At 50.6% G+C, this 19,936-nt stretch overlaps 7 protein-coding genes across 7 annotated transcripts; 4 read left to right on the plus strand and 3 right to left on the minus strand.

Moving 5' to 3' along the window:
* Positions 1-41: 41 nt before the first annotated feature.
* BDV14DRAFT_195648 (S1 family serine peptidase) lies at positions 42-812 on the plus strand (the record flags this gene model as incomplete). The annotated part of the gene is made up of 1 exon (XM_073772267.1): positions 42-812. One exon carries the CDS (start codon positions 42-44, stop codon positions 810-812), a length of 771 nt encoding a protein of 256 aa, XP_073633077.1.
* Positions 813-1,545: 733 nt separating this feature from the next.
* Positions 1,546-2,441, plus strand: BDV14DRAFT_209141 (serine protease; the record flags this gene model as incomplete). Its single annotated transcript, XM_073775575.1, has 1 exon — positions 1,546-2,441. Exon 1 carries the CDS (start codon positions 1,668-1,670, stop codon positions 2,439-2,441), a length of 774 nt encoding a protein of 257 aa, XP_073633078.1. The 5' UTR covers positions 1,546-1,667.
* A 106-nt stretch (positions 2,442-2,547) lies between these two features.
* On the minus strand, positions 2,548-4,535 carry BDV14DRAFT_164367 (uncharacterized protein). The gene is made up of 2 exons (XM_073767171.1): positions 4,176-4,535; positions 2,548-4,085 (listed from the first exon to the last, which is right to left on the minus strand). Exons 1-2 carry the CDS (start codon positions 4,224-4,226, stop codon positions 3,093-3,095), a joined length of 1,044 nt encoding a protein of 347 aa, XP_073633079.1. The 5' UTR covers positions 4,227-4,535; the 3' UTR covers positions 2,548-3,092.
* Positions 4,514-5,297, plus strand: BDV14DRAFT_164368 (uncharacterized protein). The gene has a single exon (XM_073767172.1). The coding sequence runs from the start codon at positions 4,759-4,761 to the stop codon at positions 4,984-4,986; it is 228 nt and encodes a 75-aa protein (XP_073633080.1). The 5' UTR covers positions 4,514-4,758; the 3' UTR covers positions 4,987-5,297.
* Positions 5,298-5,903: 606 nt separating this feature from the next.
* BDV14DRAFT_69855 (jacalin-like lectin domain-containing protein) lies at positions 5,904-9,021 on the plus strand. The gene is made up of 5 exons (XM_073777310.1): positions 5,904-6,650; positions 6,701-6,796; positions 6,853-8,581; positions 8,637-8,763; positions 8,815-9,021. The coding sequence occupies exons 1-5, from the start codon at positions 6,327-6,329 to the stop codon at positions 8,909-8,911; spliced, it is 2,373 nt and encodes a 790-aa protein (XP_073633081.1). The 5' UTR covers positions 5,904-6,326; the 3' UTR covers positions 8,912-9,021.
* Positions 9,022-10,091: 1,070 nt separating this feature from the next.
* Positions 10,092-10,919, minus strand: BDV14DRAFT_195652 (uncharacterized protein; the record flags this gene model as incomplete). Its single annotated transcript, XM_073772268.1, has 4 exons — positions 10,092-10,555; positions 10,625-10,693; positions 10,739-10,795; positions 10,856-10,919. 4 exons carry the CDS (start codon positions 10,917-10,919, stop codon positions 10,092-10,094), a joined length of 654 nt encoding a protein of 217 aa, XP_073633082.1.
* A 2,618-nt stretch (positions 10,920-13,537) lies between these two features.
* Positions 13,538-16,524, minus strand: BDV14DRAFT_69944 (grainyhead-like protein). The gene is made up of 5 exons (XM_073777311.1): positions 16,177-16,524; positions 15,959-16,087; positions 15,360-15,875; positions 14,041-15,296; positions 13,538-13,992 (listed from the first exon to the last, which is right to left on the minus strand). Exons 1-5 carry the CDS (start codon positions 16,188-16,190, stop codon positions 13,688-13,690), a joined length of 2,220 nt encoding a protein of 739 aa, XP_073633083.1. The 5' UTR covers positions 16,191-16,524; the 3' UTR covers positions 13,538-13,687.
* Between the last annotated feature and the right edge of the window lie 3,412 nt (positions 16,525-19,936).

Genomic DNA, 19,936 nt, shown 5'->3' on the forward strand with positions numbered 1-19,936 from the left:
CTTCTACTCGCGACTTCCCATTCTCCTCTTCCAGCGCCACCATGAAGCTGAACACACCTCTTTATCTCCTCTCTGCTCTGGCAGTAGGCGCATCAGCAGCCAACAATGTCATCGGCGGCGACGCCACAGAGGTTACCAAGTACCCCTTCATCGTCTCAATCCGCAACACCATGCACCGCTGCGGCGGCTCCATCATCGACCCAAACCACATCCTCACAGCAGGCCACTGCGTGATCGACTACATCGACCACCCTGAGCGTCTCTCTATTCGCGCTGGATCATCGCAGCATGCGAGCGGTGGAACAATTGTCAATATCACGTCCATTACCACGCACCCGAACTTCGTGTTCCAGGAGTCCAACATCATCAATGATATTGCCGTTATCAAGCTTGAGGAGGATCTAAAGTTTGATGACTCAATCGCGCCATTGTCTCTTCCTTCCTCCTCATCGGAGGATATCAAGACGGGCGCTGACTGCGATGTTATCGGATGGGGGGTGACGAACACGTCGACCATTGCGCTTGCTCCTACGCTCAATGCTGCGACGGTCAAGGTCGTTGACCATGAACAGTGTGTTCGTGAGTACTCTGACGGTCACCACGTCGACGACAATGCCATCTGCGCCGGTATTCAAGGTGGTGGGAAGGATGCGTGCCAGGGCGATAGCGGTGGTCCGCTTGTTGAAGTTGCCTCTGGAAGACAGATCGGCATTGTTTCCTGGGGTGTTGGGTGTGCGCAACCGAATCGCAGTGGGGTCTATACCAGTGTCAAGGCCTTTCTACCTTGGATTATGCAGGTTACCTCTGATTAAAGGTCTCAAGGCACGCTTGGTAAAATCCTGGCGAGCTATTCGTTGGCGTTGGGTGACAGGATAATTGCGTTTGATGTTATGAACACTATCATGAGTCGTGACGGAAGCGAAAAGCTCTTAGATACCTGGTCTGGTCAGTCCACCAGATGGAAATAATGATAATGTGTTATTTGTTTCTCTGCGCTTATGAGGAAATGTAGACGAGTAGACAAGTCTTCCCCAAAATATGTACAGTATGTCAGTAAATATGTTTCCGGTCCAAGGGTCCACAAGATCGCACGCAGATCCTGAGCGACGATCTTGAAATGTTCAAGCATTTACCTTGTCAGGAGTTTAGAACCCGGATTTCCTAGGACCGTGCTGAAAAGCCTCGTCGATCATAGATGCACTATCGATTCCTCGGCCCAAAAGGGAGCCCTGTGGGGAACGTACTCGTCGACCTGACCTTTTGACAACAGTCTATACAGCAAGATGCGATATTAACAGTTTCTGCCGAGGACAAGAATGTCTGCAGTGTCAGATAACTACCGTACTCAGTACCTTCCCTTATGAGCCCCAAACCCAGAAGGCTGACTGGAGAGGAAGGAACACTGGTCGTGCCTTCCTCAGTATGCAGGACTAAAGATCGGCATCAGCTCAAGAGCAAAACAACAGTTCCTTGCAGATTTCCTCCATTCCATCGATCATCTCAAAGATCGATCGAGCTGAATACTACAACCATGGAATCTGCCTCGAGATCAAATTACTCAAAGACCATGGCATGGGCCTCGCTCCCTTCGTGACCTTCGTCGAATATCCTCCAACCTACACAAATTCCTTTGCCGATAACTTTAGACCACTACTACTCTATGCATCATGAAGTCATCCCTCTCCATCCTCCAGCTCCTTCTCACTGCCTCCGCAGGTGTCCTAGCCAACGAGGACATCGTCGGTGGCTCAAACGCCCGCATCACAGACTTCCCCTACCAAGTCTCCATCCAACAAACCGCCCACAAATGCGGCGGCACCATCCTCGACGCAAATCACATCCTCACAGCCGCGCACTGCGTCTCCAATAACTTGGACAACCCCTCTCGCTTGCGTGTCAGAGCCGGCTCCGTGCGACATGCCTCGGGCGGAACACATGTCAACGTCGCCAGAATCATCTCACATCCAGAATACGATGCCGCAACAGTCGCGAATGATATCGCTGTTCTCAGGCTAGCGCAGAGCCTCGAGTTTGGCTCGACTATTGCGCCTGTGCAGCTTCCGTCTTCGGAGTCGGATACGCCTGCTACTGGCGACAGGTGTTCTGTTACCGGGTGGGGTGCTACAAGCGAGGGCGGGTCATTGCCTAGCCTCTTGAATGTGGTGTATCTTAATATCATTGCCCATAAGGAATGCGTGGAGGGGTATGCAGACCGGAACCCGGTTGATGACAACATGATTTGCGCGGGTGCTCTTGGGGGTGGAAAGGATGCTTGCCAGGGGGATAGTGGAGGGCCGCTGGTTGATACTGCTTCGGGCAAGCAGGTTGGGATTGTCTCTTGGGGATTCGGATGTGGGCGGCCTGGACATGATGGTGTGTATGCTAGCACTGCTGCTTACTTGGGTTGGATCCAGGAGGCTGTTTTGCTTGAGTTACTTTGAATTCTGATGGCATGACGAAGTATATATGTGATGACCTCGTCTAGATATATAAGATGGGCTATAATTATACCTACATAAACACTGACTGTTCCACCATCTTCTGTATCGTCATACCACTACCGCATGTATGAATGATCCTCCTTGAATCCAATATTCTCAAACTCTACAGTATCTAGGCGCGTAGTTCAGTAGTTTAATTACAGAGAGAATCTAAAAGCAACGGAATGATTCTGGCATGTTTTTGGTGTTCAAATCAGCATAGTTATACCGCTGCTGGATTGAGCACCTATGCTATGAGCAACTGATGTCTTCCAAACGGGTGATGATGATGGGTAGTAGGTTAAGGTAAAAGTAGAGCTATCGTATTCGCCAAAACATAAGAAAGGGTATGTGGGTATGGGGGAGGGTATGGGTATTTATTCACATGAAAGATATAAGGGGTGTACACGATATGCAGCTGCTCTATAGCTAGCTGGTGCAGGGCATAAATGAGAACGAGAATGAGACAAGGAGAAAGGGTCGCCAAGATGGGGATTAAGTTAGATACATTGGGGCATTACAGGGTACATATCGGTCATCAAGGGTCATAACAGGGGCTGCGTAACGGGGATTGACGAGAAGATGGAGGTTGACTCTCCGAAGGAGAAAAGATCAGGGCCGCAGCTCACCACCAAGCTGGAGGACATCGCCTGGTCCTTTTTCGCGGATCTTCGGGCTGTCCACTCCGGGTGGCAGTAGATTGTCCAAGTTGGAGCGCTTCCGAGTGCTTGCCAGAGGTGTCCGGGTGAAATTCCCTGGAGTCCGGCCACCCCAGGCAGGCTGAGCTGGACTAGGAGTCACATTCACAAAGTCCGCAAAATTGAATTGCTGGTTGGGAGTGCCAAAGTTGGCGAACAACCCTCCACCTGGAGTTGGGGTCAAGGACGGAAGGACGGCATGTTGACTAGGTGGGGTCGAGGGAGGGAATTCTTGTGGCTGGGGTTTGTTTGCAATTCTAGCTGGGGTGGGAGAGTTGGCTAGGTAGAGCAGCAAGTCTGCTCCATCTTCGTGGCGCAAGTTGCGGTCGTGTCGTGACAGTGAAGCATGCTTAGGCGGCGGAGTGCGAGGAGGAGAGGAGCCTACAATGGAGCTAACCTGGAAGCTATGCACAGGAAGATCCGGATCATTGTCATCGTCCGACTGAGCATGGTATCCTGGAGAGGAGAGTTCTGGAATAGGAGCGGTTTCCGTGATACGTGGTAAATGGTTTCGGCTCGTATGACGGCGGAACCCCGGGGACGACTCCGGCAGTTGGTATGAGCTCTTCCACGAAACCCTAGATACCTTTGCTGGCCGTTCCGTAGCCGAGTCTGATCTCAAACGCTTTCGGCTCGCAGAGAGCATGGGCTGCATCACCCGGGAGTTGAACGTTGCAGCATGTCTGTTCCTGGACGACCGAGGGAGCTCCTTTGAGTAGGACGAGCCTCGGAGAGGGGATGTCAAAGGTGTCTCGCAGCGGCTGTTGGAGATATCGGATGAGGAATCGGAGGGCCTGTCGCTGCTCCCGAAGGAGATATGCAGTCCACCGTTCTGGCGGGAGGGAAGACGGCCATGCTGGTACTTGACTTTGGCGAGGCCTAGCCGGTCTTGGAGGTTGAGGGACACCTAGTGATGCACAATAGACGTTAGAGTTGTTTTTTCCATACTTCCCAAACGTCATAACATCGAGAATGTCCAATTGAGGGCAAAGCATACCTGGGCGATGTCAATCTTGCGGATTGTCTTCTCGGGGTTTGAGAGGACCATTGCTCGAGGTGGATGGCGCTGAAACGAAGCTGGAGACCATACGCCGGGAGGGGAAGAGAAGATCCAGAGGGTGGACGAGTAGAGATCGAACTCGAGGAGAGAGAGGCTGAGACTGGCGAGTGGTCAGGAAGGGATGCTGGAATCCAGACGAGTGGAGAGAGAGAGAAAGAAGAAGGGCGGCTGGAAGGAGTCGAAGGAAAGTGAAACCCAATTGGAGCACGCGAGATGCACTAGCAGCAACAGGGTCTGATCCAGGTACCTAGTCTGTGGTGACAACTATTCTATACTCCGATCAAGAATTTAAGTAGTTTGACAAGCTTGCAGCCACGCATTCAAGGCCAATAAAATTTTCGTTGTTGTCCGGGGGAACGTTCATAGCAGAGAGCAATTTGTGGAGCGATCCTGCAAAAACGCGTGCCATCGCGACGCATTCCCCGGTTCGGCAACATTGACACGCGAAACTTCTACACAACACCACCAGTCAAAAATGTCTACTCTGTAAATAAGAATATACAAACAGATCTGAGACGGTATGAGCCTCAACTCCAATCTGCAAAATCCTGCGTATGTCGTATCGCTGTTCGTTTATCTACTCCTGATAATGTCGAGCTCCCCTTGCGGAAAAAAACCCACAATGCAATCTGGATGGGTCGCCAATTCGCAACCGTTCAATAGTCCAGCCAAATTCTCCGATCGTGCATTCTTTCTGCCTGGTCCTCCCATCGCTCATCCCTTATTGTGGCGAAACGCGACATTCTAACCGGGGGTTGGACTTTGCCGATTCTTTGTTGGACCGGGCTGGTCGCTGTGGTGCTATGCGTCGTGCAACTTGAGCTTGAGTTGGAAACACAGCTTGGCAGCGTTAATTGATGCATCTAGCGACGGGGCACAGAAATAAGCAGGACCAGCAGATAACAGCAGTGGCCCACTAACGAACAAAACTGAGGCAGGAACAGGAACCAAATGGAGAAATGACGTGGTCGGCTGGCGGTTGATGATGCAACAGGAGAGCGCTAAGGGCCAAGAATCCTGATAAGAATAGGAGGACAGAAGAATAGGGAGGAAAGTTGTAGGAAGAGAGTCAACAACAGGAGAAATCCACAGAGCGGTATACTTTGTACCGTCCTACATAGGCATCCCGTCAGAGCCGATATCAAACCGGCAACGGGATCACAGCAGTTGGAACTGTGCATGGCCCAGATAAACAAATATAGCAAGATCGCTGCAGGTGAAACTAGACAAGTGCTATCCATCCACAGACCCACCGAGCTATGCTCTTATGTCTCATCTGCCATGATAATACCAGATAATCCAGATTAACCACTGCCATGATTATTTTGCTGACCACAGGAATTTCTGATCGTCCTGATCTCCTTTTGCGACTCTCCCTCCTCCACAGCTTTCCCCAGTACTGACTTTACAACTCCAAGCCCACGCAAGATAGCAGCAGATACTTCGCAATCAAAGGTAGGTTCTCGCCTTGATCATCCTGCGACACGCCCCCAAACACCGTTTCCTGCTTGGTGCATATCACTGTGCTCTCGCTCGGCCTCTCCCCACTCCGATTGCTGCGATAGCTCTTCTGCTTCGCCGACGCCGAGCACCTGTACACCTGGCCCTGCCCTGTTTTTTCTTTTTCTGTGCTAATTGCTTCTATTTCTTGTTTCTTATCGGTCGCTAATCATGAGCTTCAGCCTATCGACATTCAGTTTTCGTGTACCTCAAAGCTCCAGAGGGTGTGGGGGGTCGTCAACTTCCTCCGCAAACGGTCGCCAGTCCTTTCTCTCCTCCGTCTGCCCTCTAAATCTGCGAACAAGATAGGGGATTATTCGACAACTCTTTCACATACGGATTGCGTCGTCGCTCGTTTCTGACAGATGAATTGATTTTCTTTACCACTGTACTTTGCTATTCGGAGAGTTCGCCGTCTCTCGCTGAGGTTCTGGACATACTGAGGTCAAGGGTCGCTCCTTCCAACCCTACGCTGCGGTCTCCAACCCTACGCTGCGATCTCCAACGCTACACTCGCTCCCAACCACCGTCTCAACCTTTTCCTTATCGCTCTCTCAGCTTCCCTCTGGACACTCGCTCCCCGTCGTTATGCCTCTCTTCAAAAATCTGCGCAGTCGCTCCCGATCTAGCTTCCGAAGTACATCGCGGTCAACAGAAAAGTCCAACGGGACCCAGTCAAACGGAACTCAGTCCAACGGCGATGCTCCGTCCGGAAAGTCTTCCTCCACCATCGACTCGGCATCTTATAGCTCTGTGACGCCACCATCGTCAATAAAGCCGAACCTTTCTACCCACAATCTACCCTCGTTAAATGGCTCCAATGGCAGCTCTAACGGCGCGGTGTCTCCCCTTACTGTTCCACAGCAGCGCCCGCCTCCGGTTACATCCCCATCCCAGCGAAATAGCTACTTTGTATGTACTGCCCCCTTGATTTATTTTCTATGCTTACATTGGATGCACAGGGTGGCAGCACCGCCTCCGTAAACGGTGTCGCCCGATCGCCCGCGCCCTCGTCTCCTTACGCTCCGAGAGTTATCTCCATATCAGAGAACTCATGGGTCAGTAACCTCAGCTTGTGACCGTATATTTATATCATTTGGCTGATTCGGAATAGGTCAACCAAAAAGTCCTCTTAATATACGGCCAGGTCGGAGACCCAAGACAGCATCCACTCGACGGGAGTATAACGGTCAACCATCACCAAGATAACTTCCCTCAGGTTTCCTGGCCCGTCAACTCATCCCATTTCAAAGCTCTTGTTCACCTTGTTCCTGGTCCTAATCGCCTGCGTCTCGACTTTGTTTCTTCCAAGTCATCTGGAAACCTGCATCATGCCACTCATACCTCTTGGATCAACATCAACTATCTGCCTCTGTCTAACTCTCCGCCCCTGCACCTTGTCCTACTCCTTGGCAGTGACTCCGATGGGACATTTGACGCGGTACCAGAGAAGGCGCAGCGTGAGGGCAACAATCTAGAAACGGCGATTCGAAAATACCGAATGGCTGCATACCTTTGGCAAGCGTTCACTGGAGAGCAGATGTTCCGTAACAACTTTGGCCGGCGATGCTTCCGCTTCGAAGAAGAATGGCAACCCGGTACTGTTAGTTCGCGTGATTCTGCAAGTGGTCAAATGCGAAACGAGGCAAAAATTCATGTCGTTCGAACTGAGAAGACGGTCGCCGAACTTCGAGATCTTCAGCTTGCACAACAGCATGGACCCGCCAGCAAGAAGGATGATCTATTCCATATTGCGCAGGAAGCCGTCAAGGAACATTTTCGCTTCAAACCGGGTCAGAAGGAATACGTCTCGGTCATGCTTCTCGACTCTCACTGGGATACGGGATCGCAGGTTGTAACCGGCCACGCTGCCTTAGGATCAAGCAGCGGCGACCTTAAGATGGCGATCTTTGGATCTCACTGCCTCCAAAGTTACCCGTCATGTCTGGAGGAGGTAATTGATGCATTCTCGGATTGCACTCGGACGAATACAGACTACCTCGCCAATGATTGCGGTGAGGCTGGATCTAGCTGGGAGGCCGCCAACATCGGCATTGGTGCCCACCTGCACGAAGTCGGTCACCTTTTTGGATGTCCGCACCAGGAGTCGGGAATTATGCTTCGCGACTACGTCCGCCTCAACCGTACCTTCTTGACCCGAGAATCGTTTTCTACTCGAACAAAGGCACAAGGTCTACACCCGTGCTTGCCGCAGGACGAATGCTCCTGGCACCGCCTGGATGCTTTGCGCTTCCGATTCCATCCCTGCTTTCGGCTTCCCAATGATGCCCCTCTAGGCTCAGACGACAGCATTCAAGTCTGGCCGGTCGAGAATGGCAAGATATTATTGACTGCTACGACTGGAATAGCGTTCATTGAACTCTATGCCGAAGGAGATAAGGTATGCCGTCACTCCTTGGAGTACATCAACACCGAATCTACTAGCAACGGACTCCCACGGCAAGTCACAGTGACTGAAAGCGAGCTGCGACAACGTGTATTTGGCACCGAAAAGGAAAAGAAGAAGCAGATCAAGATGTCCATCTTCTCCGGCGCGCTTGGATGTTTCACCGTCGACTCCGTCAGCAGCTTGAAGACCAAGAATTCTCAGGTCAAGCTCCCCAAGGGTGTCGGATATAGGGGATGCAAGCTTGGGATTTCGCAACTAGGCGAGAGCCAGCCGGAGCAGTTACTTCTGGATTGTGCCTTCCAGTACACCAAACTTCTTACATCTGTCCGGATATATCACGATAACAAGGTGCATGGTTTGGAGTTCCTGTATGAAGATGCGACTAGCCAATTGTTCGGTAACCGGGACGGGAAAAGCGATGATTTCGTGCTAGGTGAGTTTAGGTCGATACAGCCTTCATTCTTTCGATTTCTAACGCACCTATGCAGATACTCGGCGAGGGGAGATTCTTCTAGGCTTCTATGTCCGAGCCGGCCATTGGATCGATGCTATTGAGGTTTTGACTAGTCTGGGCAGGAAGTCTGGCCTCGTTGGTAACACTAGTGGGGGTTCAGCGTAAGAACCATCCCTATTTTCTGAAGGTTGCCTTACTGACTGTCCGAATAGGTACAACTTGATACCACCTTTGGGTTACAAGATTGCTGGTCTCTCTGGAAGCGCAGGAGCGTGGATCGATGGTCTATCCCTTATCATCATGCACTGAGATTTCGCAACAAAACATTTCGCCATATCAGACTCATGACCGCATCTACCCAAGTCTCGGCATTTTGAGTTCACCGATCCTTACTTCTGCCTCTGGCAAAGTTCTGCAGCACGTGCACAGCACGCTCGACTCCATGGAGCCACTAGTTCCGGTAACTGGACGTCCAACCAATCGTATATAACCATTTGGACGGCAGCCAACCGCCGTTTTGGCCTCTTCCATGCTTTCACCCCTTCAACATCAACATACCCCTTGCGAACAGATTCCCCGCAGCTTGACGGGCTCAGGCTGCGGTTCACCGAGCGGACCAAGGCACATGACACTCATCTGGCTTGATAAGCTCAAATCTACACCATACTTCAGCGGTCTCATTGTGTACATTGATTGCATTGTTCACATAGTGGCGTTTGGGATTATCTAATGTCCCGCTCTGTGAATGCCCTTGTTGGGCATTCGAATATCCGGCGTTGGCGGTTGCGAAGAGTCATGTATACCATGAGATAAGCAGGTCTTGGATCATGAGTGGTTCACTCTAAGATTGTTCTATACATAATTGATAATAGGCCAGGTGGTCATAGATATACCACATGAATTTTCTCTTTCATACCAGCTCTCTTGGTCGTATGCATTGTAGCAGACTCCGTAGGCGCTCGACGTGCCTTGGACACCCGCCTCTGCACTTGCGTGATGCGGACCAAAGCACCGTTATGCAGGGAGAGTAACTTTGCAGCTGGCACAACTGTACGGCGTACTGACTGTAGTGTATACCTTGAACGAGCCGATCCCTGCGTTCCATTTTGGCGTCCGGTGTACGTAGGTAGTACAGCTGATCCTCTGTGCAGTCAGCCGTTCCATGTCACCACAGAAGATCTACACCATCAGATGATCCAGCAGGTCTGCATAGAGAGCATGTCATTAGTGTTGAAGATGACAATCAATTTGATCGATTATTAACTCGAATGTACATTAACGATCCTTGATAAACGAGAAAGCGAGTCAATCCGACATTAGCGGGAGCAGTGTGCTATAACACATGTGCATCATAGAGACATCCATAAAAACATGAAATAAAAAGCATTATTTTTGATGCAGGGTCATCGACATAGAAGAAAACAACAATCGAACGGCGTTTCTTCGTCATGCTTCCCCGTAGTGGCTGGCCGTATCAGCGTGCAACAGACTAGACGCCAAAGAAACGAACGAATGTCAGAGCAAAGGCGAGAGCGAGACTGCTTGTTCCACCTTGGCGGAAGCCGGCGTTGAGAGTGGGTTCAGCGGAAGCACTCGGGCCATCAGAAGTCTGGGTAGGAGCCTCAGGTTCATCGGCAGAGGTCGTTTCGCCAGAGGTAGATGAGCTCGTATGGAGGTGGGTGGTTGTTGGTCCGTCCGAGGAGGGCCCATCCGAGGTGGGCTCAACTCCAGTAGGTTCAACGCCAGTAGGCTCAGCATCAGACGGAGCACCACCGGTTCCAGACGCAGCAGGAGCCGTTTCAGTTGTGGGGGCAGGGGCCGGCTCAGTGCCTGTGGCAGTCACGAGAGTCGTTTCAGGAATTGAGACGAAGGGAGCTGACTCTCCAGAAGGGTTGGTCGGGCCGTCAGAAGCAACAGGTCCACAAACGGTTTCAGTAACGGTGACAGTAGCCACTAACATCAAACATCAAATCAGAGACTGTCATACTAAACAACCGTAGATGGACAGCAGAGGAAGCTCACCAGCACGACGGTAGATTTTGGTTCCCGCAAGATCCACATCCTCATGGAGCTTGTACCAGTCTTCGATGGCTGTTTCAGTAAGTGTTTGTTCAGAGACACAGATTGTGGACGTACACAAATGACCCTCCAAGTCCTCTCCGATCAGTGCCGCATCGAGGATTCCGGCGTTGTCTATCACAGCAATGAGGTTAGTGCATGAACAGACATTGGTGAACAAGACAGGAAACTCACCGTCCGCCCATCCAGTAACAACCAGTAAGCAAGCAACAAGCAGAAGGGCAAGCTTGAAGGCCATTTTGAAGATTTAGACAGGATTTGAGATTACTTGGTGAACGAAAGTGGGAATTGAAAGCAACGATCGAAGAAGTTTGATCAGACGAGAAGCGAGCGACAGGTATGACAAGCGGCGGATTGAAATAAGAAGGAACAGGAGGACGAAGCTGAACGAAAGAACAAGAAGCGAGAGAGGGGGCTGTCAGTGAAGGTAAAGGAAGAGAGTGTGTTACTCTGGCCAGGGCAGTTCATGGCAGGGCCAGCTCCGTCCAGTTCGGGAAGGCACATCAAAACATGCTCATGTGGAAGGCGCGACCTTGGTATGTCTTCATAGTGAATTGTGCTCTTCATTACCTACGAATATATCTACGACTTCAAGTCATGATGACGATTTCAAGGGTCAGTCTCTCTGATCTCAGTATTCGAGTATGTCTATGGACTAGGCACGGTATAGTGTAGATAGTAGCCCACTAAGTGTAGGGCTCGCTCTTAGTAGGAAGAAGTCAAGCACATGTCAGAGCACAAGCTAAGGCAGCCCGCATAGTCCACCTGCACTACACAAGACCCGGAAAGGGCCGGCACCAGCTCAGTACCAGTGCCACCTAGCTCTATACATAGCATCAAAAGCATCCTATCAATGCCCGGCATCAACTGTCAAGACTCAACGGTCAAAGTCACGAGACAGTCCACTTCAGATCAGGCAAATATCCTTGCCTTCCAGTTCTAGTGAGTGCCGCCACCATTTAAACTTAGCTGCCGTTGACAGTCAGTCACCGCCATTGACAAGACAACCTTGAACCGGGTGGAAGAGTGGAAAAGAAACTGGAAAGAGAAGCCCCTCCTCCCCTCCTCCCCAAGGCTCAAGCCCATTGTTGTCCGCAGACCCCAGAGTCCATAGTCCAGAGTCCAGACACGTCGATCAAGCCCAGACCGTCCTCGACCTCCGGCACCCCCATCTACACTCGAAAACAAGAAGAGATCAGCGGCTTGCAGGAGCCGCCGTTAGACTCGAAGAAGCTTAGCTGGGAGGGACCAATGCTGTTGTGGTCTTGAGGATGGGGAACGATAATGCGGTGGGCGGTGGCGATTATCGTGGTCCAGTTGAGACTTGTTAGATATGCAGAGTAGGGAGGTATAGTTGGTTTGTTTAATGGATTTCATTGATTTTACAAGATGTGCAAAGTACAGAATCGAACATCTCCACTCTGGTACTTGTAAGAGGATCTCATTCTGACAGAGAAGCTTTGATTGGTTGCTTAAGTTGCAATATAAACCTCTTGTTGGGCTTTACCACCTCAAAATCATAGTACATCCAAAAACCTAAGCTACTAGTACTAGAAAAGACCAATAATACACCGTAATACACCCAAAACAACCTAAACAAATTCGCAATCCATAATTGGCATGCATCCTTCATCCGCCATCCCCACTCACCGAGAACTAGCTGCTTGGACCGAGCATCCACCGCCGATCCAGCAATAAAATTCGCCCAAGAACAGCGAACCAAGGAAGCCATGCATCGGCGACGTCATAGCGCAGAATCCTCACTTCGACACCGCAAAAGAGATTCTGTGACGTCATGAGCGGCCATGGATCACTGATTGATCGATCGATGCTACCGCTGCCGGAGCTGATCGCAACGGATTTCTCCTGAGTCCTGATCCGAATCGAATTTTTAGGGGAAAGATGAGCCAGATCGGCAGGGACTGGCCAGTCATGACGGGCTATGGCTCGGTTGGTGATTCTTTGGGTTTGGTGTTAGGGTTCGGGAGTATTTTCCTGGGTGTTGAGATAGTAATTGAGTGGTGGTTTATGGGGGTTTAGGAGATTAAGTGGTGTTTTTTTTGGGTATTTGCAGTAAGTGCCCGCTTGGCGTTGTTTGAACACTATGGGTTTGTCTCTATTTCAGGGTCTTCATATAGCTTGGCTAGGTCAACGTGTTCTGGACCTATACTAAGACCAAGCAAGACACTCAGTTCACTGTAGCAGCCCGGACTTTTCGCCAGGGTTCAAGTCGTATTTGTTCTGTACCCGGTTTCTCTGTCACGACTCAAAACTACATACATGATTTTCTTCGACATGCCATTCCAATACTCTCTTGCCAAACCTTCATCACGTCCCCTAGACAGAGAACCCTCGAGATCATTCAAACACTCAGAACATGCAAGAGCAGGTGATCAGTTTAACACTCAAGAGCCCAACTGCCGGAAGGCAATCATCTCACCGCAGAACGGAACAAACATCAATCGGAAAATTTTGAAAATGAGGGTATCTCTTCGTGTACATTGATCGTCCCTCAGCCAAAGCCGCTATATTGCAGCTGCAAAAACAAATAGAAAGAAAAGTCATCAAATGGTATGTTTGCCGCCATGTTCCAGGAGCATCCAGCATACCTACTCCTAGTATCTCGGTACTAGGTGTGTCACCGCGTTGGATGGCGACGGTATCATCGATTAGTATGAGACAAATATAGCAAACCAAAACCAACATGCCGTCCGGGTGGTAAAAATAGGAAAGGGTATCATTGCCCGAGGACTCGTGTATTATCCCCGTATTCAACGCCCCCAAATGACCGCATTAGAATAGATGTAGAAAATTGACCCGAACGCCGCAAACCGAGGAGGGCGAGGAAACGCTCGAAAGGACCGTTTAAGAACTTCAAACCCACACCCCCTGAAGCGCACCTGGCGCACGCAAACGAGGCTCAAAAAATGGTATCTTTTGCTCCGAATGTGAACCGATTGAACGTAAGATAAAAGCACAGTTGTATAGTGTGTTGGTCATGCGACCTTAGTATCTCAGTTTGACTTCGACTGGTGAGGGCGTATCTGCAGCGTCGAATGTTTGCGCTTCCGAGATTTCAGCGACCATGTCTTGCCCGTCGGGAAGTTCGCGAACCACGTCGTCATCGACCATGATCCGGAGACCGTTTTCTTTAACGAGAAGGACGCGCATGATACGCTGAGGGTCGATCCGTTGCTTCATAGAGATTTTCTCCATCAGGTCACGGACTGTGCGCTCGGTGAGATAAACAGCACGGTAGTAATCATCCTGGTGCTGATCATTCTTGGGAAACCGCACATAGAAGCATGCAACTATTCAAGTTAGCTCGGGAACAATTGTTTGGTTAATGGGGAACTTACTTGGCCGAGGCTGGCGCTCTGCCGGCGGTCTGTAAGTTGGGTCGATATCGACTGCCTCAATGTAGCCCATTGGGTTGGCGCCAGTCCCTGATGGTACTCGCTGCACTTTGACAGGGTGCTTCAAGAATCCCTTGTTCTCAGGAACCTCCGATGACTGTCGCGAGTACTCGGAATCGTAGAAAATGTTGTTCTGCATAGCACTCGCGGTGATGGGCGAGTTTATCGACATGTTGCTGGTTGTTGGTGAAACTTCCTGCAGCTTGTCAAAGCTGAATTGACGGCCGCCGCGGATATCCTTCTTGGTGAAATCCCGGTTCTCCGGAAGTTGTACGGGGAACAAATCGGGGTCGTCCTGCTCGTCACCTCGAAGAGCGAGAATGCTGACAGCTCTGGTCGACGAGAACATGTCCTGAAGCAGGGCAAGCTTCTCGTGGAGGTCATCGGCAACAGTCATCTTGCCGGTACCATCCTGTGAGCTCATAGACAAGGTGCGCTTGTGCTTGAACATCTTGGTCGGACGCTGTTCGGAACCCTTAAAGGCAACGGCGCCGCTGCTCCGCTTTCTCTTTCCGAAATTGCCTGCACCCATCTCGTTTTGTTGGATTTGCTGGCGAAGTTTCTCAATGGTCTTCTTGACGTGGGCAACATCGTTGGACAGTTTGCGTTCGGCTCCGTGGTCACGGAAAAGCTTGACCTTACAGAAGCACACTTCAGATTGCTTGCTGTTTTCTGCTGAAGAGTCACCGGATAGCATCTCTGTCTTTGCGCATAACCGGACCGGGATGCCCTTCACGCCCTTGGAGTGACTGAAATCAGTAGACAAGAAGTTGAATCGTACTGAGATAGCACAATCCGAAGCCTTGGTCGTCGGGTTAGTTGTCCACGTAACGCAAAAACCGTCGAATGATGAGCTCTCCAGCTGGATCTGTCGGTTCTTTTGATCGTCAACGTTTCCTTGAGCTGGTTCAACAAATTCAACAGCCTGCAATCTTCCTCCTCGTTGGTGCGCTTCGCTGGTTCCACGTCCTTCCTTCCAGAGCTGCCAGCAAGCTGCAGGTTTCGACCGTTGTTCATCGTCCTGGAAAGAGATGCGCACGAATGTTCTATATCTGACGGGCTGCGAGGTCGGCTGCGGCGGTGCGGTATCGACAACGGATAACGAGTAAGCTTGTCCTTTGTTAAGGTACGTGACGGGAATTTCGTTCTGGTGGTTAATCATAGCCGTTGGAGCTCTCAACGTGACGTTGTAGCGGAAACTGTCAGGCGCGCACGTTAGCTAAAAAAAGAACCGGCAATAACCGGCTATTGCGATTTCTTACTTTTCTCCTGGTATATGCAGGTCCTGCTGGACAGAGCCCGGCATCATGCTAGACATGTGAGCCTGCGCATTTCCCTGCATATCCACGTCTTGGAGCGACCCTTCGTCGAGAGACTCATCCACAGCATCAAACCCCATATCGCCTTGCACAAACTCGTTGGGAGCGAACGTCACTTGCGGGGCGAATTGATGCGGGTTCTGGAACGGCGGCGAGATGAACTGTTGGCTGAAGGGATCGATGGCCATGTTGTTGGCAGGCATCTGGCCATGTTGCGATAAAGAAAGCGGAGTTATCATGCTCAGGCCCATCCCTGGCGTATGGAGGTCGCCAGCCGGGCTGTGATATCCAGCGCTCAGGTTCCCGGAATTCGGCGTATAGTAGCCATGAAGCTGGTTAAGCGGATTAATGAATTGTACTGAGTTTGGGTCGACCATGGGAGCCATGAATTGCGCATCATGTGTGGGCGGTACTGGAATCGTAGCAGTATCAAGCTTAATATCCGCGTCCATGGGAAACCTAGAGTGAAACCATGCAGTCAGTTCCGAACTTTATCGAGCTTCCAGACGAAATTAATTCCAAGGTTTTTTAGCAGGACGTACTTTGAAGTCTGAGCCAGTGGGTGCTGCGGCAGTCCACCCGCAGGCATATTAGCGGAGGGAGTAACAACATCAGAGAAACTACTCTTGAATCGTTGAATCAACTCCTCGTTGGGCTTCTGCGAATTGCGCCTACATCAAACAAAAAAAACCGTCTATGTCAGCCAAAGGTCGGCCACCGAGCATTCAGTGAACGGCACAAGAACGTAACAAGAACGTACCTGTTACGGAACATGATGGCCTGACCGTAGCGTGATTATGCGCCTAGTAGTGGGAAAAGAAGAGTGCAAATAGAGCGCACAGCTGGAGATAGCATTCAAGGTACGAAATGCGTATCGGGGCGCCAGAGAAAAAACAGGAGTGTGGGAGATTTCCCGTTTTGTCCCCGCGCCCTTGTTGTCGCTTCGAAACGCGGATGGGGCAGTATAAGGTGTGATTAGACGGAGGAAGCAGACGACACAAATGCGCTCATGGTATGACAGGCGACGGCGATGAAGTGAGAAAACAGGTGGTTATCGCGCTGAGATAGGGGCGTCAGGCAGCGGGGAAAGTTATTGGGAACAAGAAGATTGAGGTCGGATAAGGCGCAGGGGTAGGGTGAGATTCAGGTAGGAACAGTTGATTGCGTGAAACAAGAGAAAGTGAGCGCAAGAAGGCAGGTAGAGAGAGTGTCGAGAGAGAAGGGAAGTCAGCAGGGAAAGAGTCGGACAAGTCAATTGTCGGGGGAGAGAGAGTAGTTGGAGGGGAGGGGGGGAGGTGGAGGAGAGATGGAAGGAAGGCTGCGGTGAATGCTCGGTGGTGGTAGTAGAGAGAGCAGCAGTGGTCGTGGTCGAGGGAGGGAGTGCAAGTGGATGGATGAATAATAATTCCGCTTGGGAGGGTCTCACTTGCTACGTACGTACTCTCAAACCAAACGAAGCGATAAGAAGAAGGTCTGGAATCGCTGGTTCTGCTTTATTTCTTCAGATCGAATATTATTCAAAAAACTCATGAATCTGGCTGGAACTGGAACGGAAGCAGACGGGCCCCAAAAAAGAGAGACAATCGATGGGCGCCGGCGGGGACTTGACTGGGCTGGCCTCGCTGTGGTTGATGGAGTCGCTCCTCGGTGGAGTCTTGCTCGATTACGCGCCAGGTACCTGCACTTTACCAAACACGTATTGACTTTCACTGCTCTTCTACTAGAAATCAGAGATTGGACTCTACTTCCCCATCGAAAGTGTATCAGAATGGTCAAGTAAAAGTTCGCTATTTGTTTGGCTCCTATTACAGGCATTGTTCGTTATAAGCTGAACCATGCGGGGTGAGTGGCGGATGCGCAATAATAGCACCACATATAACGGACAACAAACATCATATGTGCATGCGCCAACTACTTATGCCCTTAAAAGCATCGATCAACAAGAGCTCTGAATGACTCGACTTTAAATCTCTTGAAGCATCTGATCCTGCGCAGACTAATGGATGTCATGTCACTGTCATCCCGTCGCGGTTGACGGTAGGTATCGACTATCGACACGAGGCCCATGCTGGCGTTTCTTAGGTTAAGCCACATGTCGAGCTCTAACCCTATCGTGTCATAGGCGGCAGATTGGCTTGCATGTGGGCTGATGGATGGTACTGGCTGTTCCAGATGGAATAGTATAATATCGCCTTCATGCCAGCGCTTAGATCGAACGAAACAATGGCAATCGTATACAACGAGGCGTTCGATCGGAAGAATGATGATATCAGACATTGTACAGCATGCTACCAATCTAGTGTCCAGGGTAGATACCTAGAAAGTCAATTGTAAGTTCAAGACGGATATAGAAGAGAGTACGGATGTAACGATAGTGTCAAATTATCAAAACGGCCCCGAATTTCCCTCACATTGGCAGTTACATTGGCAAAATCGGCTGATCTTACCGCCAATGACACGCGCGCGCAGAGCGGCATCCAAGCTTCAAATACCGGCATGCGACGATCTGTATCAGCCCGTACGGAGCTCACATTGGAGGCTTTCGCGCTATCTGTTGCATACCTCTACGCGAGATTAAGGGAATGAATGGCACTCTAGTCCAGCTGATGCTTTCGGCCCTGCGCACGTCCCTTGACATCCTAAGCCCACGAGTGGTAGCTTTCTGGAAGCTCAAAAGCAAAAATGGCCTGCTTATTCTGAATCCGCGAATGGCGTATTGTTGGTTTCTAGAAGTAGAGAATGCCTTATATTCGGCACTTTTTGGTGTTTAGATGCACCGACTGCCGTCCCTGAATACTCTCGGGTTTTTAGATCCTGTAGCTGTCATTTGCTGGCATGAGAGGCCGAACCGTCCATTAAGAGAAGAACAGAGAATGAAAGAAATGGGGACTGGGACGGCGCACAGTCCACACTCCACAGTGCCTCTGCCGCTCCCCTGTCATGTCGTCATTGTGACGTCATTATCCAAATATGCTCCAGCCGTTGTCTGGCATGTCGAATATACACAGCAGAGCATGCAACACAGCTCGCCAGCAGCATCACGGTACTCGTGACTAGAGGCTGCCATGACTCGAAGTAACGCGTACACCATAGAGTAGCAGTACGAATTTCCGAGCAAAGACCGCTGAATTCGGCCGCTGCTCCACGAGCAAATTTAAAGCTCCATATCGACATGTTGATCAGCTTGATCGGGGTCCATGATGATCTGGCCGTTGAGCTCTGATGAATGATCTCGAAGCTGCAAAGAATAATATGGAAGCAACTTTCTTACTGAATGGCATATTGCTTTTGCAGGTCTCATCTGCCGAAGCTTTACTACTTTATGTATCTCAGGAACCGCCACGTATAAAAGCGCCTGCTGTACCACCATAACAATTAACGATTGACTTTTCAATGAAACGTAGAGTAACTTTAGTATCAATGTTTGTTTCTCTTTCTCCTGAAACTGATATCTTCTCCGCGCGGCGTCAAACAACTCCATTGGCGAAAACAAAAGTACTAGATCCAGGCCCGAGGGACCGACCCGGGGACCTGGAAGCGCTCAGCAAACCGCCGATTCGATCTTGAGGACAAAGAAGGATCCAGCCCAGCTGTCAGCACTTATCACCCCCCTCCATTATGACGATATGGCCACCTCGCTTGCATCTGAAGCCCCGCATTTCAGCCCCAAGTGACAGCGAACGGCCGCTTCCCATGTCCAGGAAACTTCATCCATCCTATGCTATCCAGATAGACTAGACTAGGCAGGCGCGATCGATGGGGCCGGCCACGGCACCTGCAAAAGCCCTGACCTCCCGTACTGTCGTAGCTGCGGAGAAACAACTCCGACCCAAACTTCACACCCATGTGGAAATCCGCCGGGGGGCAAACGGCTATTTCTATTTCGAGTAGCGAGTGCCGACTTGCGCTCCACCGAACCACGCCTTCATATGATCCCGAGGGCTTCTTTGCTCTTTCTTTATCAATCCGACACAGCCGTTGCCGTATATAATCTATCCATAGTTGACTCCAACGGCAATATCCATATTCAATCTCAACGCCGGCGATCTATGAGCTCATTGTTCGCCCCTAGGTACGGACTGCTCCGTACTGGTCCGTAGCCTCCTTCCTGAAGAAGACATCTCATGAGTCAATGGCTCGACGATCGTACCTTGAGCGATATGGATGTTTTAGCCACAGACAGGGTTCATCGCCAATAGCAGTTGTCGAAATGGCAGCGGCCACGATCCGCACCGCCACGCACACGCAATAGCATCTGCTCGTTGCTCGCGCTTCGAAACAATTAGGTAAGGTTGGGCAAGGTATATCGTATGGTTGTTCTACCCTACATCATGGGTTATGGTTACTATCTTTTCTTCGGCTGAGTGTTTGTGTGGAACAATGGGACACGATACTCGCCACAGACGTCGCACTCGCCACAACACGTACCCCCCTACCATACGGTCCATGCTCCATACACGCCCCCCCAATCCTTCTCAGACCGTGTGCGATAAGGAGCCCCTGTCATTCGGTCGCGGAAA

The sequence above is a fragment of the Aspergillus stella-maris genome (assembly GCF_047715825.1).
Source record: "Aspergillus stella-maris strain CBS 113639 unplaced genomic scaffold BDV14scaffold_3, whole genome shotgun sequence".
NCBI lineage: Eukaryota > Fungi > Ascomycota > Eurotiomycetes > Eurotiales > Aspergillaceae > Aspergillus > Aspergillus stella-maris.